Source organism: Lissotriton helveticus, chromosome 9 (assembly GCF_964261635.1).
Source record: "Lissotriton helveticus chromosome 9, aLisHel1.1, whole genome shotgun sequence".
NCBI lineage: Eukaryota > Metazoa > Chordata > Amphibia > Caudata > Salamandridae > Lissotriton > Lissotriton helveticus.
The window spans coordinates 996,088,326-996,108,351 of record NC_136070.1 but is presented as its reverse complement, the minus strand read 5'-3'; the positions used below and the strand labels follow the sequence as shown (position 1 = coordinate 996,108,351).

General features: G+C 42.5%; 1 protein-coding gene across 1 annotated transcript in view; it reads right to left on the bottom strand.

Moving 5' to 3' along the window:
• The window catches only part of CACNA2D2 (calcium voltage-gated channel auxiliary subunit alpha2delta 2), a 1,696,410-nt gene that overhangs the window by 583,600 nt on the left and 1,092,784 nt on the right, over positions 1-20,026 (bottom strand). The window contains exon 6 of the mRNA XM_078661304.1: positions 5,355-5,493. Coding sequence (XP_078517430.1) covers positions 5,355-5,493 — 139 coding nt within the window. The remainder of the gene's footprint in view (positions 1-5,354; positions 5,494-20,026) is intronic.

The following is a 20,026-nucleotide window of genomic DNA, read 5'->3' as shown; positions in this document are numbered from 1 at the left end:
ATACTCTGCTTTTATAGTCCATCGCTTTCTCTTAAGCTCGTATTGCTAGTACCTATCAGCAGTTTTTTCTGACCATGACGCTCTGGGTGTCCTGCTAGTTCTGCCAATCCTCCAGCACCTTCTCCGCCGTCACCTTGATCTGTCTCATGTGAGCTACTGCTTAGATAAGTTGACCCTTTAAAACCAGTTTTCTGTGTATCCAATAATGTTCCACGGGAAATGGCAAGTGTGTTATTGTCTAATATATAGTACCTGATCTTACAGGCAAATTCTGCTCTGATCACCAGATCTCAGCGAAGATGTTTGTTCACCCCCATCTATGCACACCGGCAACACGGCAGAGATAGTGCAAATGAATGCTGATTAGTGCATAATAAGAAATAAGGGATAAGGTACCCAATGCTGTACTTTATAAAGATATTGCAAGTCAATGAGGAGTTCCATAACATATACAGGAATGAGACCAAAGGCTGAGTTCCTTTATAAGGTTATAGCACTCTGAGTGGCTTGGCAATATCCTTATGTATACTAGGTAATACTTTATCCTATATAATACATAGTCACACCATCACCTTTCCCTCATACTACTTACAACTTTGGTGCATAGCTCCTTCATATGAAAGACCATGTTTATAAAAAGGAAGAATAAAAATAAAGCCTCTAGTGCAAAATGAAACACATCAAAAACCTGTTAGATATTTGCTGAAACAGATATTATAAACAGTTCAGTGCCAGTCAGTCTAAAAAATTCCACTATGTGGAAATGTGGAGAAACATGCTAAAAGGTTCTAGCTTTTCTCTATGCAATGAGTGCAAACAAAGACATATTCTCTCTGCTGGTCATTTAAGCTGTTAATATAGAGGAGAAGAAAGAAAAGCTGTGCTTCGTTTTCGTTGATTTAAACAGCTGCTTCAGTTCTGATCCTTGGCCTGGCTCTGGCAGCAGGCATTGTGGTGTCAGAAATACACTGTAAGGACTTGTAATAGTCAAGTTCTCATGTCTTTTATTTAAAATCGGCCACTGAGTGCATCACTAGTCACCAATTTTAAAGAAATAAGAGACTGGTGTTTATTCAGGGATTACAGAATCTCATGTATTATATAGCTATATTACCAATATTAAAGTTTTTAATGCATGCCCATGATCTGGTAGGCAACAAAAAGGAGTGTAATAGTAACGCGTTTTATGTGCTGCTGAGTAAAAGGTATAATCTATTTTACCTGCATGAAAGTTTCGCCACCCACCCACTAGCCCCCACCTCCTCTAACGAGTCGGTAAGGCCTACACGGGCTAATCGCCCCATCATACTTCTGCTGGGTACGGTCCTTAGCTGGATCGAGTCCTACATTCAAATCCCCACCAATTAGGATTTTGCCTTCCACCAGATCAAACAGCTCAGTAAACAAGTTTTAAGGAAGTGTTCACCTTTTGTGTCAGGTGCATAAAGTGACAATATAGCGCAGATGTGTCCATCTAACTGGGCAAGTACCTTGAATCTTTTACCCACCTTCTCTACATGAATCAGTTTAGTGTATCATTGTGTCCTTTTTTTCAAGGTGTTAACTACAGATCCAGCTATGGATAAACCATTTTAATTTTCATTCTCACAATGTATAAGTATACAGTAAGTGCAGTTAATGAACTACTCTATGAAATAACTCTAAAATGGCTTACAAAGGATGAAGTAGAAATGTGAGTGGATGCATGCCTTCTCCAAGCTCATTCGCACAGTATTAATTACTAATGTGTGTTGATAAAATCAAAGCTTGTGTTCAACAGTGAGGATGTGCAAAGGCCATCTTTTTGAAGGTCAAACTACCATGTCTAATATTCCATGACTAATGCTGGACAGATTCTGGGTGAGAGTAAGCCATCGTTATTCAGAACCTAAGAGATTACCAGAGCTTCGAGAAGAGGGGCGTCACCCATCCAGAAAAAGTACCTATTTGTTCTTATGGTGATAACTTCTGCATGCTTGTTAAATCCACACCCTATGTCTATAGCCCCAGCTCAAGCCCTACAAAGCAAATTATGCATGAGACTTGGAGTACTGATGAGATGTTCCACCCTCAAACATTAACAAAGAGAGAATGCTTTTACATAAAACATCAGTCAGGCTCTACCTGTAAAAAAGAGGCTTTGCAACAAACCACACTACCGATCCAGAACGCATGAACATCAAGTAGCATCAAGGCCTTACATCTTTTAAAGAACATTCATCTATGCCTTTTTAACAGTTTATTTGCCTTTTTACTCTTGATTTCACTTTGCAAAGCTATTTTACAACAAGTCATGTCCTGGGTAGTTACTCGGGAAATACTATCAGGAACAAGGAAATTAAACCATTTTCCCCTACTATGACTATCACCCGGAGGATGGCCCCGACATGGAGTCTCGGCAAGAAGGAAGAGGGGCCAGGATGGTAATGGCTAAACGTTAGAGTGTGTATGGGGGCGCTAGGCCGCTAGACAATGTGGAATTTATCAATTAAAGTTTGTGTTCGGGCTGGTGATACGAGTGATAGGTAAGGGGTATTTAGGCGCGGTCTGAATTGAAGACCACAGTCAGGAATTTATGCATGGCCCTTACAAGGATTCCAAGGTCCCTTGTGTTAATTGCAGAGCCTTTTTCTTTTTTCACCTGGTGTTTGAACTCCATAAGGACTATTTTTGCCTCAGTGCTTGGGTGTTAGTATGGACCAACACGCCATGTCTATACAATACACACTGTTCGTATGAGGGTAATTTGGATCCAGTCTGGACTAATTTACCTGGGAAACTCATGTTTGTTAGAATTTGCATCATTACAGGTGTTTCTGTGCATTTGGGCTCCAAAGTCCTTATTCAAAGCTGTGCCACATTAAAGGTACACAAAGATACATATTATTTTCCCAAAATGCTGTGTCTGCCTCTGGTCTGAGTTTTTACCATCACATCCAGTTCTATCCATCTGTAGGTGAAACCTGGATATTTATCTATCACGGTTTGCTGATTAGTTGGCAAATGCCTTTCTGGGAAGAACAAAGGATTTGGCCAATCATCAGTTATCTGGCATGAATGTGGAAGTGCTGGGAGGAAGCATAAATACAGAGCATCAACTCATAGTTGTCTTGGTATATTAGGGAGAGGAATGACAGGGACAACAGAAGGGCAACAAAAAAGGGGCAGGCAGAAACTCCTCAGAACCATGTTCACTGTAAATCATTTTCAGCTGGGTGGTTCTCCTCTGATGGTGGCTTGCTCCCTGGCATGTGGTCCAGGGTGGCGTGAGTTCAGGAGCAGACGGAGTAGGATTGCATGGTAGTTTACTCATTTCACTAAGACACCCACTCGGTGGGGACTAACAGTGTTACCCCAAAGCCTTGAGGTCCTGCCACATTGAAAGCCCACAAGACTAAAGTCGTGTAAGATGCTTTACAGGCAGGTGAAGGGAAAAACCAGTAGGCTGACAAATGTGGAGACACTGAGGATAGACTGATGTCATATCATCAATCTCTTATCAATGGCTTCTAATTACCAGCACCTCTGAATACAACTGGACTTAGAGAAGAAGAGAAGAGGAAGCACCTGTGCCATTGGCTGAATGGAAGCGGACAGAAGTCTGCATCTGCTCTTCTTTGCAACCGATAACTGTGAGTACATATCAATGGCCTGGTAACCTAGCCGCTTGCTGTCCCAGGAACATGAAGGACAATTACGCTATTTTTCCTGCGAAGCAACAGTGGGCTATTTTTTACAGCCAACTGGGCTGGAGCCCCAGAAAAAGAGTGGTTTGTGCTCTTCCAACCTGGAAGTTGCCATTGAGGTTTGGAAACTTGGCAAGTGACAGAGGCAATTAACCTGGACTTCCCAATCAGGTAGGACACATAAAACGTTGACCTCTGCTTTGACAAAGTGCAGAGACTGCTTAAGGAAGGTGAACGGTGGCAGGCAAGATTTTGTGGTTCATCCCACTTGGAGCTTTTCATGACGAGAAAGGAAGCTTTTGCTCACCTCGTGAAGACTATGTCCATACATGCCAATACATCCGATTTGGACAGGAGCCTCCCGATTTCTGAAGTAAAAATGGCTTTAATTTGGCTGTCTCCCCTCTGAAATTGCCTCTGCTTCAATAGAAGTCAATGGGAGTAATACATTCAATGTATTTATTTTTTATTGTTTTATTTCCCACTTTCCTCTTCTAAAATGTTGACATGTATGCATATTGAGAATTGTATAGTCCTACTCAGCAAGGCTATGGCTTTAGACCTTGTATTGCTGGATAATTTAGGGCCCCAAAATTTCTTTCAAGTTCGGAGGTAAAACATGAGAGTGGAGAAATGTGACAAAATGTTATAAAATTATAGCAGAGGTTACGCAAGCTTAGTGGCTACGTTGTTCAGGTTCGTCGCACTTAAAACCGAAAGCATCAGTGGAATTCTGCACTAATTACAGAGTACTTTGGGGGCTACGGTGCCCTGTAACATTCTGAATTCCACTATTTAATCTAAATCACAAGGTAACGCTGATGACTGGGTTAACTATAGGGCTGCAATCAACCCATTCTTTATTACAATAAAGGCAACCACGCCCCTGTCATCATTGGGCTTTCTTTCGTGCATTTATGGCTTTTTGGCATTTACATTTTAGAAATTCATATCCCTGGTATCCTTAACCAGATTTGAATCACTTTTGAGCAATTGTACGAAATAAATTCTACTTATTTTTCCTAAATTGGTTTGCCCCATTGTATTGCTTATTTTCTTGATTTGCATGTTGTTTTGGTGTCACTCAAATACTTCATACGTATTTTCTGAAAGAAAGCCCATTGCTTTGTGCTATAACTACCAGTGTTACGCCCAGGATTTCTCATTAATAATATACCTAACAAGTCATTAGTTTATTATCTTTATGGGAGATCATATACCTCGCTCTCACCACTGGTAATAATCCAGGATCTTTCAATAAGAAACTGAGTTTTGTGAGTGTTGACAACTGGGGGACGTTCAATATCTCCATTAAGACAGAATGCTTTGCTGTAGACAGAGTCTAGTCCAGCTGTTAATACTTACAGCCAAGTCACGGTACATCATCATTGTAGGGAGATATTTGAAATCGTATTGACTTACAAAAAACAGTAGACTGAATGTCAGTAAGCTTGTTTTCTTTTTATCCTTAACAACTCGCAACTGATTGTAGATTGGTGAACCAATAGAAGTTGGTGGAAAAGGAGAAAATAAGTAGCCTGCAAATCACATTCATGCCTAAGAAAAACAATCTTTTAACTTTGAGCATGTGCGTACATATTATATATCATGGTCACTTTTGTGTGCTAAATTTATGCACTTGCTATGCATGGATCAGCAGCCACTCACAGCCTTTGTAGATGTCCGTGGGGATCTGGACCGCGGCGTAGGAGTAGTTGACCTTTGTTTTGAAGTGGACATCTTCTTTGAAGTCGAGCTTCAGAGAGTTCGATGGTTCCTTCTCCACATCCTCTCCTTCCGTATCATCCTAGGTGACATAAATACTAGATATTACCAATGTGAAAAGGGACCTAAGCCAAACGGTGTTCTAGGCTAGAAAGCCACGTCTGTACAGAAACAACAGCAATCACTTACATGTCAAGCAAAGTCCCATCCCAAATACAGATTGTCATTAGGCTTTACTCTTGGATAACAAGACTGTGTGCTAAGTGAAGGTGAGAAGGACATAATGCACCCCATCATAGTACAGTGAATTAAGAACAATAATCTTAAACCTTCACTCACAGCATAAACCAACTTCATTATGCTATTTCATTCTCGTTTGAGACTGCTGAGTTTATAAGCCATAGAATGCATAAAAGGAGAATTTTAGTCATCCACACAGATCTGCTGCTAAAAATGGAGTGAAATGTGCCGAAATGGTGCAAATGAGGGTGACCAGGTAAACATCTATACGGTGGTGGAAAATTTACAGCTGATCAGCTCTGCCTAACACGGTCTTAGCAGTTAGACGTGATTACACATAGTAATGTTGATGAAGAAGATGAGGTAGGATCCTCGCGTAACACCCTTACAAGCCTCCACTAAAGGAGGCATCCTAAAAAGACGGTTCAGCTGCCCGGATCGTGTGGTGTGAGCCTTCAGTTCATGAGGATTGAAATTGTTGATCACATCATGATCAGTAGCAAATAAACCGAACTACCTTTTTTGAGATTGTACAGCTCTTAAAAGAATTTCCATAACTATAGAGACCAAAATGACAAATAAGTTGACTCAATTTCCAAAAGTGTTCACTCTACTTAGCAACCTCGCCCAGCTGTGGCGAGCAGACTTGGGAAAAACACTGGCAGTGTCAAACAATGATTAAAGTGAAAACATGACATTATTTTACGGATAATCTTGTGCTGGTGGAACATACAGTATGAATGGTTCACACAGAAAGACTAGACTTCGAACTGTCCTGGCGGATAGTTATCATAAACACTTCTCAAAATGCAAAAATAAAAATATGTTTGGGGGTATTTGCAAAACACATGGTGTAAACAGCTATATAAAGTACAAGCATACATGACAGTGGCTATAGCAAAGAAAATCATCAAAACCTGTACAATTTAACCATGGTAGGGGAAAGTTCATAAGACATCGACCCATAATTCCTTCTGTGATTGTATAATGTAAATAGCCTAATCATATGGCAAAATAAACAGATGTACATGTATGCTATTATTTCGCCATCGACTCTGCCTGCTGCACAGACCTAGGAAAGAAAGGCTGCTTAAAATATATCTAGAGCAAAATGCACACTTTGAAATAAATATTCACACCAAGCAGTTTAGGTCAAGTTAAACAAGCTTAAACGAGATATGCACTGAATGTGCACGACTTTTGGCAACTGGTGCTCTGTCTTTCACTGACTCTTCCAGCAGTGTGGGCGACTTCCTGGGACCCACTGTCCAGGGAGACCTTCAGAGGCACACTCGCCATGCACCTCATATGTTTTACACATTCAGGGGCACATTTACAAGCCCCTTGCAACACATTTACGCCGACATTGCATCACTTCTGTGATGTAGCGGCGGTGTAAACCATGCGCCATATTGTGCCTTATTTACAACGTGACGCATCTAGAGAGATGTGTCACGCTGTAAAGCCCTGCGCCACATTGAACCTGCATCAGGTTTAATGTATGCAGGGTGGGCGTTCCGTCGGAAAAAGCCTCGGAAAAGTGACGCTGAGTCACTTTTCCGACGTTGCTGAGTCAAAACCCTGCGCCTGCTTGAAGCAGGCGTAAGGAGTGACGCAGCATGTTACGGTATGGGTAGCCCCTGAGCATTGCTGGAGTTACGTCGCACTTGCAACACAGCTCCAGCAATGCGCCGCCCTTACGCCATCAGATGTGTCCCGCATCTGTTTATCCTTCCGCCACGATGCGCCGCATTGTAAATGCGGAGCATCTGTGGTGGCGCAAGGGTAAACTTATGTGACACACCTTACCTGGCGCATCCCTGCTGATATGCAGGGATGCACCAGTCCTTGTAAATCTGCCCCTCAGTGCGTAGCTCATGGCTTGTTGAATTTGACCATATTTGCTTGGTATGAATATTTATTTCAATCTGTATTTTACAGACTGCTCTCTCCATCACAGGCGCAAAATGTCAGGCTTTACGCGAGCCCTAGGGGCATTTATTACTGTTATTAGGTTTCCTTTCCTGGTATATGGCAGGTGCACCCAGTGAAGGGTGAAAAATGGTGCGAATTGTGACACTGCATCCAATGTGCGACATGGTACCTGTTCTGTGTTCAGCTCAGCTTCGAGCTAAAACCTCAGCTCTTGGTGGGCCACAATGGAAGCAGTGTCAAGGAATTTGGGAGCACCCGGCAAAACATATTTTGGGGGCCCCTACTGGAACAACTTTGATTTTTATTTCCATTTTCTCCTAATTGAAGCTCCATGTTGCCAAATAATATTGAATTACATGATAAAGGCTGGAATACAGAAATAGACAGAAGTCTAAAGAGCAAAAGTTAATTTTCCCAGGGGCCCTTGGAAAATGGGGCCCTGGACAAATGCCCACATTACCCATGCCTTAAAGCGTCTCTGGGAAGATAAAATATATAAATGAAATATGTTAGGGTGGCCGAAGCACATCCCATCTCCTCTTGCTCACAATCTCTGCCAAACTACACAGCAGCACAGGTAGAAGGTCTTTGTGCACAAATTAGATATTAGTGCTTTGCAAGAAGCAAACACCGAAACTTTCGATGCACCTTACTTAGTTAAACTTACTAGTGGCTTGTCTCCCTTAGAAAACATGTAGTCACCCACCCATAATAATCCCTCAGTCAAAAATCTCATATATTTACGCCATCCACATGATGCAGAGATAGAAACGCTACTTTAAATGACCCCAAGGAGTTGCCCACTTTAAAATTAAAAATGTAAAAAAAAACAAAGAAATATAGATTTCTCCCTCGGTATAGGTGTATTTTCTGAATTTGATTGTCTCCATATGCATATTAAAATCAAGACGGAAGGTAAATATTGCAATATATGTCAATCTTCGCAATAGATTATACACCAGGGTGTCTTGCTCAGCCTACGTCCTTAGTCATTAAATAGGTCACGTGTACCTTACGTTGAAAAGAAATCTATCTACATGTTGTTTACACTAGTTTAGGAAACCTTATGCATATATAACATTCCCCAGGAAGAGGTGTGGCACAGCGCCCAGGGTGCCTCACTCCGGAACACGGGGGCTCACGGATCGATCCCTGGCGCCGGCACACGTTATCCAAGCATCATGTGACTCTGGGCAATAGCTAGCTTAATCTTCCCGACTGCCCCAGCGCCTTGACACCCTTGGGTAATTGTTTGCTCTTCACAAATACTGGATTTATGTTTTTCATTCTAGTTTCCCACTCATGAGAATCAGAGTTCTGCTCCATTGGTTGTTCCTGCTTGAACATTTTCGAGTGATCACTTTGTTTATTTGACTGTAGATGTCTTGTTTACAGAGGCTCATGGTTCCTTTGAGAAGTTGCCAATAATGTCTTGCTCGTACATGTTGGTGTAGCACATTTTACTAATAGGGTCTGGCACAATTAGTGCACGCCAAGGCAGAACTTGCCTGAGAAAACATGCTATGATATGGGCTACACCGATGTGAAACTTCCCGGGACCACTAACTATGCGAATTGCACATAGCACAGTGCAAAAACGCATAGCGTAGCGGGCATTTTTGCCCTGCTCGCAGTCCTCAACATCAAGTTGGCGACCACAAGCGAGCAAACAACATCCCGGCCAGACTTTTTCCTCAGTCGGGATTAGCAACATCAAGTTTCCGATCACAAGAGTGGAAAATAAACCTCCAGGAAACCTTCTCAACGCGGGGAGGTCAGGTTTCTCATTGCGAGTGGTCGCATATGCTTGCGACAACTCACGATGAGAAACTACCAGTCTGCGTTGAGAAAGCTGCTGCTCGAGTACAAATCTACTCGAGCAGCAGAAAACGATCGCTTGCACTATGCAAGATGCCGTTTGCAATGATCGCACAGTGCGGACAAGCACCCGGTACTGCGCAATCAGTGCCAACAGCATTTCCCTACCGCACTACACAGTTCACGTAGCGTGCGTAGTGCAAAGTGCACTTCACGTAGCTACGCGTAGCGCTACTACGCAAACTACGCCCAGGGTTAAGTTGATAAAACACTACATTTAACATAGTAGAAATAGTAAAACTTAGCACTGGACCAGCAGGGTAAATTACAACCACCAGCTAATTATATTTTTTTGTACATCTCACACCTCCTTATCTATCACAGTACTAGGTGCTGTGATTCAAGACTAAATAGGCGCTCCTGTCTGTTCACGTTTTCACAACATCGAATCCCTTCCCACATAGGATTACAAAAAATGCAGCACTGCCGACAACCCCCCCCCCCCCCACATTGTAGCGCCGCAAGTCCAAAATGTGCTTCTGCGCCCATAATGGAGTATGAAGCGCTACCAAATGCCACAGTAAAATGCAGCGTTTGTGCCCACTGAGCTGCTCCTAGCTGCAGAAAAGAGAAAACCAGCTTAGTTGCCTCTGTCCATGGTGCTGAAAGTGTTGCAGCCCATGCCTCCGCCCTAAGAGATGAACCGTTCAGAACAGCAGCAGTGATCTCTGTATCTGTACTCACTCCATATTTTCACGGTGTTAAACCACCTTAACACCACAGTGCCAACAACGCAGTTGAAGTTATGATATAAGACGAAAATCTGAGCTGAACCTCGGAGGAGGAGAAGGATGCAGACCTGTCATTTCCGTCAGGGAAGTTTGGAGCGTCGAGGAAATATATGAGGGGGCGACATATGATGTGTCGGCGGCGGCCTCAACCTCATCAGTAGAGCATGCGCAGAAAGGATGGCGTCATGCCCACCACCTGGCCAGCACAAACAGGTGGAGACCGACTTGTTTGGAAGCTGAACTCATTGGGACTTATATGATGTACTGATTTTCGCTGAAACTTGTGCAGAAATTACTATTTTAGCAAAACAACTTAGGGGGAATGTTTCAGACCACACAAATAGAGGTGAAAAAATATGTTAGGAATAACAGCACTGACCAGGAGCCGACACACAAGACCAGAGTTTGAGGAAAAACAGAACCAGGCGTTAAGAAACGCAGAAGGGGGCAGTACTCCCAGGCGAGGTCAGTGGCACGGTAAAGATAGGGGTTAAGCATGTTTACTGGGGAAAAGGAAATTTGGGCTGTAGAGGCAAAACGGAAGGTTAAGTTGCTTGGAGGATGGTGTAAGTGTTAGTTATTTAATGAGTTTGCTTGCTACGTCATTCAAGCTGGTTAGTCGGAGGATATGTCGTGTGAGCTCATTCTGCTTCAGAATAAAGTCGGCCTTAGGCTCCTACATTTAAAGAAAAGTCTGCGTTTCTGCTGAGTCTTCAAGACACATGCAAAGGAGCGGTAAGAGGAGGATCTTTCTGCAGCAATAATTACTCCGGGTAAACATTGCAGTGAAATTTGGGCCCACAGACAAAGCACCCCACTTTTGATTTCAAATGGGCTTCCTGTTCGAATAGTAAAATAAAATTGTGTCTGGTTGACGGAAGGCAAGCAGGCTTATCCAAGTTGGTGTTTCCATTACCAGTTACCACACTCGATTGGCAGAGTAGTCTGAGGATTGGGAGAAATAACTTTGCACGCCAGTTTTCCTCTTCTTAATTTATTGTTTGTTTTATATGCGTTCTGATCAGAGTTGGACCGGGAAGTAGAAGCAGCTGTTGCGAAGATTTTCAGGTGCCACAATGAAGAAGCAAGGAGGTTTATGAAGACAAGCAATCCATTAGTGGTAACCAGTAGTCCTGCCAGCATCCCCATCAGCAAGCATCCCCGTTGGCATCCCATGCTAGCATCCCACACTAGCATCCCACACTAGCATCCCACGTGCCACACAGAGCATGGAACCTTGCAGACTACCACCATTCTTTAAATATACAGCACACCTCTTTCCCTCAATTTACAAAGTCAATCTGTCAAATACATCGAAAGACCCAAGTAAAATAAGCGATTCGTAATGTAGAGCACGACATTTGCAAGTTGGACTTTGTTCATAATACCAACACCCCACGGCTTTGTGATCTACCCCAAATGTAGTCACTCGGCCACTTAGGAGTGCATCTTGTTCAGGGGTGATCTGGACTCCCCAATGAGTCCAACTCTACCAGATTTCTTTCTAATCTTCCTCTGCATTACTCAACTTTCTGGTCTCATTCTCCTTCACCTACATCATGCTTCACTCCTCTTCTTCTTGCAAGGAGTCTGTCAGCAATGAGCTTCTCTTTCATTTCAATATCTAACAACAGCATTGGTCCTCTACACCCATCACCATCTCTTTCTGCTCCAACACACTCTAAACATCTCTAGTACAAAGCTACTTGCCTCTTGTTCAATGTTTCCAATTCTCCACAACAGCCTCTTACTACCTTTACTCTATATATAGAAAGTCCAACTCCAAACCTACCCAGTTTTACCATTACTCAATCACCCTTATGTTCCCACTCGGGAACCGTCTCATTACCATTTGTAATACTCAGTAATCTGGCTACCTACCTTGGTAGTCATGCAGAACAGTTGTCCGCTCCACCTGAGTGCAACACCTTTAATAAGGGCCTATGATATGTCCTTATCACAATCCTCACACCTCATATACACATAATGAAATATTTAATGTCACAAGCAGCCGTAAATGCCTCTGTTTCAGTTACTGAGCAATTCCTTTGCAATTCAATCTTCAATCTCATTGACAGCCCTTTGTTGCCTACTTCTCCACTCAAAAAACGTGCATTTCTCTAACAACATTTACAATTCTGCTTTTGTGGAGAAATCCTGGATAAACTTTGCATAATATTCAATCAAACCCATGACGGGTCTCAACCTGGTTTTGTCCCCTGAAATAGCACTCCATTCATTAGATCTGCCTTCAGTCTCACTCAGCAATTGAAATGGTGTACCCTTTACACTCAACCTCTTCTTCCAAAAATCAATATTTTGAATTGAATTCATCTAATTCCTGTTATAGGACCAGATGGTCTTTTCAAATACTAAAATATACCCCCACCCCCCGAAATTGTCTCTCATCATACAATGAAGTGCACTAGCTGCTGACGAGAGGCTGAAGGGCACATAGATTAACTGAAACACACCTTGGATATTTGTTAAGTCTGTCACAGCTTTGGATTGCAAATGAACCTGATTTAATAATAAGCACTCCTCAAATCCAGTTTTGAATAAAATACTTGCCACCCTTCAACAACATCTCCGTGATAGTTGCTAGTGCAAAACAGCTCAAGACAATATTTTGATTTAGGCAGCAAAGCTAAAGACAAATCTCAATCTACCACCAAGCTGTTTGGTGATAGCTGTATGCTGCATAGTGTACCCTTTCCCTTACTATACCCTTCACCTCTTCTCTTTTGACCAAAGGTACTCTTCCAGCCTTATATGTCGATCCCTCATTTAATACTATTTTATGGACATAACTCTTCTAATACACATAGCTTTCCTTCAAATACCTTCTTAGCAACCAACAAAATTTCTTCTACATTGATGTGTTCCACTCCGTTACTTGTTCGGGACTCTCAGATTTATGATGATATGAACGTCATATGGGCAAATCCATCCTAATATAAGTGGTGCACTCCTGACTTCATATACTTTCTCTTTTCTCTAACACACTCCTGAAATGTGATGTCAGTCCATATGTACTCAAAAACATCAATGACACGTCCCTGATAATCTTGGGTAATAATATATTTGAGGTTCTACTGGACTGCTGGCCACATTGCATTGAACAGTTCTTGTCTATTATAGTGCACAATAAACCTAAGTCTGTCATCATGGTGTCCTTTGGCCCTTTAATTTGAAAAAAACTGTCTAAACTCTATTTTTCTCTTTTCTCAACTGGCCATTCTACACTTAGCAGTCCGCCAAATGTTTCTTCTTTGTAGGTTTCGACTGACACAACCCTGATTCTATTTCCCTATCTACACCTCAGATAAAATGTCCCCTTTCTCTACATTAGCTGCATCTTTGCCAGTTGGCAATACAATTCTTTAACTTAGGAACATTATAACCACCTAAGCGTCATATGTTCCTTCTATGCCCAGTGTTCTTTCCTAATCAAAAGATCAGCTAATCCAAAGCTTCAATATAGCTTTTTAAAATTTTGATCCACTCTTTCCAATCAATGGGTGGTGAGCTCGTCTGTGGTACAAAGCTTGGAGACAGAATGATAGTTGAGAACCGTCTACGTCTGGAAAATGTCTGCTTGGGACGTGGAACTCAATGTTGGGCAGGATAAAATATTGTAGTTGATTAAATATTCCAACTCAGAAGGTGTTTTCCAAGTGTGTTTCTCCTTTTAATTTACTGCCTTTTGTTTTTCTTTCTTTTTTATACAAAAAATCCACCTTATTACTACTAACTCATCTTTTGAAGGAAAGTTTTCAGGTTCCATTGACAGTAGTGCGCACTGTTAGGTAAAGATCACATGGTGACAGCGTACTCATTGCTGAAATATTTGCCTCAAACCCCTGATCTTAAACTTCTCTTCCGCACGTTGTACCAGACAGCCTAGTCAGTGTGGTGAGCGACTAATGTTCTGATAAAGAAAGAAGACGGACTTCCTTAACACACCAGTAATGCAGTGCAGAGCATCCGATTGCATTCAAGTAGCAGAGTTTAGGGGTCATTGTGGTGAGACGTCCCATAGCTTACGCTTGTGTTTGGTCTTGTCGCGCTCATGGAGGGAGCTGAGGAGAGCGAAAATCCTCATGAACTTCAGAGACATAGGAGTCACGGAGGAGAACCCGGCACTGGGGTTGCTCACATTAACTGTTGGAGCATCCATCTGGTTCGGCAATCTCTTGCAACACTGATTAATATTGTTCATACAAGCGCCAAAAAGGGAAATATTCAAGCCCATACTTTCCATTTACTTCCACTATCATTAAGGAATGTATGCCACTGGCCAGTTTTATCACTATTGTCTCTTCATCTCTGTGCTAAAACGTCTTCTTTCTGTTCGTGTGTGGCCTCCAACTCATTGCAAGATTATTGCACAGATTCTCGAGAACCACAGCAATGAAGCAAGGAAGTTTATTAAGACAAGCAACTCAAAAGATTGAACCATCTGGCAACCCAACTGACAATCCCACTCGCCCCCCTTAAAAAAAACAGAGTGTGGAAATTTGCGGGATTCCACCACTCTTTAAAGATACTGCAGCTGTCCTGGAAAATGTTTTAAGACCAGCCTCATAATGCACACTTTAAGCAATGTAAGAAGTCTGATCCTCTACATTAGGGTTTGTTTGGAGACATCTCCTCAAGAAAATGTATTTAAACGCTGTGATCTGTATATCAAACCTAGGTATTAGAAACAACACTAAGGGAACCAAGGTTGCAAGAAGAGAACAATAAGAACAAAATCTATTAAAAAGCTATATTATCTTTAATTAGACATACATATAATAAAAAACATAATTCATATAAAACAAAACTTCAATTATAATTAATTACAAAACATCATATACAACTTGTCAGAATAGTCAATTAAAATCAAAAAGTGGCAATAATTAGTATGTTTTAAAAACAGCCTCATAATGCACACTTTAAGCAATGTAGAAGTCTGATCCTCTACATTAGGGTTTGTTTGGAGACATCTCCTCAAGAAAATGTATTTAAAACGCTGTGAACCATTTTGTTTTACAGCACAATTTCCCACATGTAATAGGGAAAATCCACAGTTTGAACAGGAAGTTTTCAAGGGTAGCTGGAGCAAGTTCAGAGTTCTTTGTACTGAATGATTGTATCCAATATACATTTTAGAATGCTTCAGCAGAGCCCTGAGGTGTGGCTGAAGAAAGGGTGGCCAAAAGGTGTACCACTTCCGATGTCTTTTCAAAAGAGTATTCACACTCACCCAACTAATTACTACCCTTCCGGCTGGCAATTTCAATATTTTTTCTGGGACACAGCTGTATGGCTGAACATCAGGGGTGACCTCATTGAAGGACTCAATTTTTACTAAAGTATGCCTCTTTGAAGGCCTCACTTTGCCACTCATCTCAAGTGTGTGAGGGTTCTGGGACTGTCATTTCATGTGCCTTGTGGAACAGAGTTGAACATGTGTGTGATAAGATGGTGGATGGTCAACACAGGGACAGGTCCTATCACACACTGCTTGTTCCTGCACCCCAGATATTAAGCTTTTGGACTCCAGGGGCATTGTCAGGTTTATGACTGGAACCATCCACGATTTGATTATAATTAATTTTATTTGGGTGTTCGAGCTATTCCTAACCTCTTTCATCATTTAGAGGGTGACCCAATTTTCTGTGCCGAAATCAGATACACATGCAGAGGGTGGCTAGAAAATTTAAGGCTGAAGTCACAAAATCCCAAAATTCCAGTTAGCTCCTAATCTTAACCAGGTAATGGCCTGCTCTACCTGCGGCAAAAAACCTATTTGTCTGTCACAAAACAAATAGTATATATTCTTGGAACAGGATCAGTACTGAGCAGGCCCAATTATGCCTGCGTAATTTGGGGAATTTTGCGTTATACTTGTCTTGAGAACTTTCTCCCTAAAATGCCATTATGCCACAATGAGCAATTACGCGCCGCTCCCAGCAACATTTTACTGTAAGAGCGTGAGAATAAAACAAACAGCCAGAACGCGAGTGACTGTAGTTCACACCATTTGAGTTATTCAAGCTTTATTTTTACTGTGAAATGCATGTTCACACCAAAAATTGACATGATGAAATATAGCTCTAAAAGATGAACTTGCATTTCATGTAATTACGTGCAATTTCCCAAACATTTTGCGTAATTTTGGGCAAATTATTTGAAAGCAAATTAAGCAAATTTCGCACACCCCTCATAATGAATCTATTAGACCTACATTTTAACTTTGAAACATATGTTTTTTTTTCACTGTATATGATTTTTCTACAATAATTTTCAATGGATATGGCCGGAAACCTCTTTTATTTAATAATACTGTATTCGTAATTCATATGTATCGCATGTGTAAAAATTGAGGTTTACGGTATACTACTCAACCATAAGGGACATGGGGCCAGATGTAGGTAATCTCAATTTACCTATTCTTAAATACCGAATCATACCGGTTCGGTATTTAAGAATAGGTAAATGGGATGTAGGTAATTTTTCGTTAAAAATTACCGAATCGGTAAGTTTCGGTAATTACCGAATCGGTATTTACCGATTCGGTAATTGCCATTCATTCCTATGGGCCTGGTGGCCCATAGGAATGAATCGCAATTACCGAATCGGTAAATACCGATTCGGTAAAAGGGGGAAAACATTGAAGGGTGGCAGGGTGTCACTTTGACACCCTGTTGCACCCCTCAATTGTGTGTGGGTGCACATGTGGCACACAGTCTGCCACATCGCACTGTTGGAAAAGCCAAAAAAATGCTTTTTCAAAGGTTTTCATTATTTACCACCAACTTGTAGTTGGTGGTAAATAACGAATCCTTAACTGAGGAATGCACCAACTTGAGTGCTCCCTACATCTTGGATTCGGTAATTTACCGAATCGGTATGTTTAGAATTCGGTATTTTACCGAATCCTTAAATTACCGATTCAGTAAAATACCGAATCCTAAAAAAATGCCACCTACAACTGAAAAGCCCAATACCGGTCGGTAACGGCCGAAATTCGGTAATTTCGTCCGTTACCGACCGGTATCGGGCGACCTACATCTGGCCCTAAATGAGCTAGACTTGACTACTTAGCCAAACTCCCAAGAACTGTCAGTTGATGCTTTTTAGGCTCAAAATTTGGTCTCCGACCCAGTATCAGTACAAGACACACATGCTCACATCTACAAAACTGCTAGGTAGTCCCCGTGGCTTCTGAAATAGGTGGAATTGTGACCACAGCTTCTGAAATATTTCAATACTATCAGTTCAGATACAATATTCAGAAGCATTATTTCAATGCAGCAGCAATATTATAATGTAAGAAATGACTGCAACTTCATCCCTTCAAGGCTGTTTTGAAGGGGATTCCATAGCCCGACTAGTTTGAAAAGCAGCCTACTGCCCCCTCCCCCGCAAAACACGGTCCACTGTGTGCTTTGCAGCCATGTCACCACAGGCTGTGACCAACATAAAGATGGGGGCTGTGGCATTCAAGTGCACACAATATAGGAACAATATGCACATTTGGCTCCTGATGTTTGTGAAAACATATAGACACATACTGTAATATTCAGTGGCATTCCTATAGTCCTGACATTACAGTCATTCATGGGATCTAGACATTATAGGATCTCTGCATTAGAAGACACCCTAACATTTAAGTTCAGTTTCAATCTTTATTTCGATCAATTTTAGATCATAAAAGATATACAATACAGTATACAGATAAAAAGTCGAGTAATATGCACCCAAAATCCTTAAAAGTATCATTGCAGATATAAAAAGTCATAAAATGTACGTTACAATTACAATCCATTAAAACAGTTCCTTTTCCCAATGCTTACTCTTGTTTCAGAGAACGAGTACGTATGTGCCACATCGCAGTCAAATATTTAGACACTGCAAACACAATAGCAGGTGAGAGGTCCGTTTTTAAAATCCTATAGGCGGGGAGATGTGATTTAAAACCCAAATTTTTAAGAAGGGGCACAAGCCAGTACTTTCTTGGTCTTTGATACGCTTTGCAGAAAAATAAAATATGCAAATCGTCTTCCCGATGAACCGGGCAGGACGGACACTGCTCGGTCGATGAGTGCAGAGCCCAGTGAATAGTAAAGGACCTTATGGGGAGTGTGCTGTAACGCCATTGCGTAATAAGCTTCCTAGTAAGAACAGGTGAAATGTCGTCTAGCACGCATTCAAGGAGGTACGAGTCCTTCAGCCTAATAAATAGAACTTCGTATCCTCCTGAGGCGGAAGCCGGGAGTCTTTTTGCTTGTTTTAAAAATTGTGTGTCACTATTTACTTGCTGATTTTAATAGCACTCACCCTTTCTGGCACCACAGGACTCTGCTCCCTGAGCTCACCGCACAGCGGATTTAGCGCTGACTGCGGATTCGAGCTACAAACAATTCACGACGCCATTGCCGGCGAGCCGCCAGGCCACGCCCACTTTGAGGCCACGCCCCCTGCCCTGCACTGCTTAAAAACGCTGATTTCGAGCGTCTCTAGTCAGAACTTCGTATCCTCCTGAGGCGGAAGCCGGGAGTCTTTTTGCTTGTTTTAAAAATTAAGTGTCACTATTTACTTGCTGATTTTAATAGCACTCACCCTTTCTGGCACCACAGGACTCTGCTCCCTGAGCTCACCGCACAGCGGATTTAGCGCTGGCTGCGGATTCGAGCTACAAACAATTCACGACGCCATTGCCGGCGAGCCGCCAGACCACGCCCACTTCGAGGCCCCGCCCCCCGCCCTGCTCTGCTTAAAAACGCTGATTTCGAGCGTCTCTAGTCAGAACTTCGTATCCTCCTGAGGCGGTAGCCGGGAGTCTTTTTGCTTGTTTTAAAAATGAAGTGTCACTATTTACTTGCTGATTTTAATAGCACTCACCCTTTCTGGCACCACAGGACTCTGCTCCCTGAGCTCACCGCACAGCGGATTTAGCGCTGGCTGCGGATTCGAGCTACAAACAATTCACGACGCCATTGCCGGCGAGCCGCCAGGCCATGCCCACTTTGAGGCCACGCCCCCCCCACCCTGCTCTGCTTAAAAACGCTGATTTCGAGCGTCTCTAGTCAGAACTTCGTATCCTCCTGAGGCGGAAGCCAGGAGTCTTTTTGCTTGTTTTAAAAATTGTGTGTCACTATTTACTTGCTGATTTTAATAGCACTCACCCTTTCTGGCACCACAGGACTCTGCTCCCTGAGCTCACCGCACAGCGGATTTAGCGCTGGCTGCGGATTCGAGCTACAAACAATTCACGACGCCATTGCGGGCGAGCCGCCAGGCCACGCCCACTTTGAGGCCACGCCCCCCGCCCTGCTCTGCTTAAAAACGCTGATTTCGAGCGTCTCTAGTCAGAACTTCGTATCCTCCTGAGGCGGAAGCCGGGAGTCTTTTTGCTTGTTTTAAAAATTGTGTGTCACTATTTACTTGCTGATTTCAAAGCACTCACCAATTCTGGCACCACAGGACTCTGCTCCCTGAGCTCACCGCACAGCGGATTTAGCGCTGGCTGCAGATTCGAGCTACAAACAATTCACAACGCCATTGCCGGCGAGCCGCCAGGCCACGCCCACTTTGAGGCCACGCCCCCCGCCCTGCTCTGCTTAAAAACGCTGATTTCGAGCGTCTCTAGTCAGAACTTCGTATCCTCCTGAGGCGGAAGCCGGGAGTCTTTTTGCTTGTTTTAAAAATTGTGTGTCACTATTTACTTGCTGATTTTAATAGCACTCACCCTTTCTGGCACCACAGGACTCTGCTCCCTGAGCTCACCGCACAGCGGATTTAGCGCTGGCTGCGGATTCGAGCTACAAACAATTCACG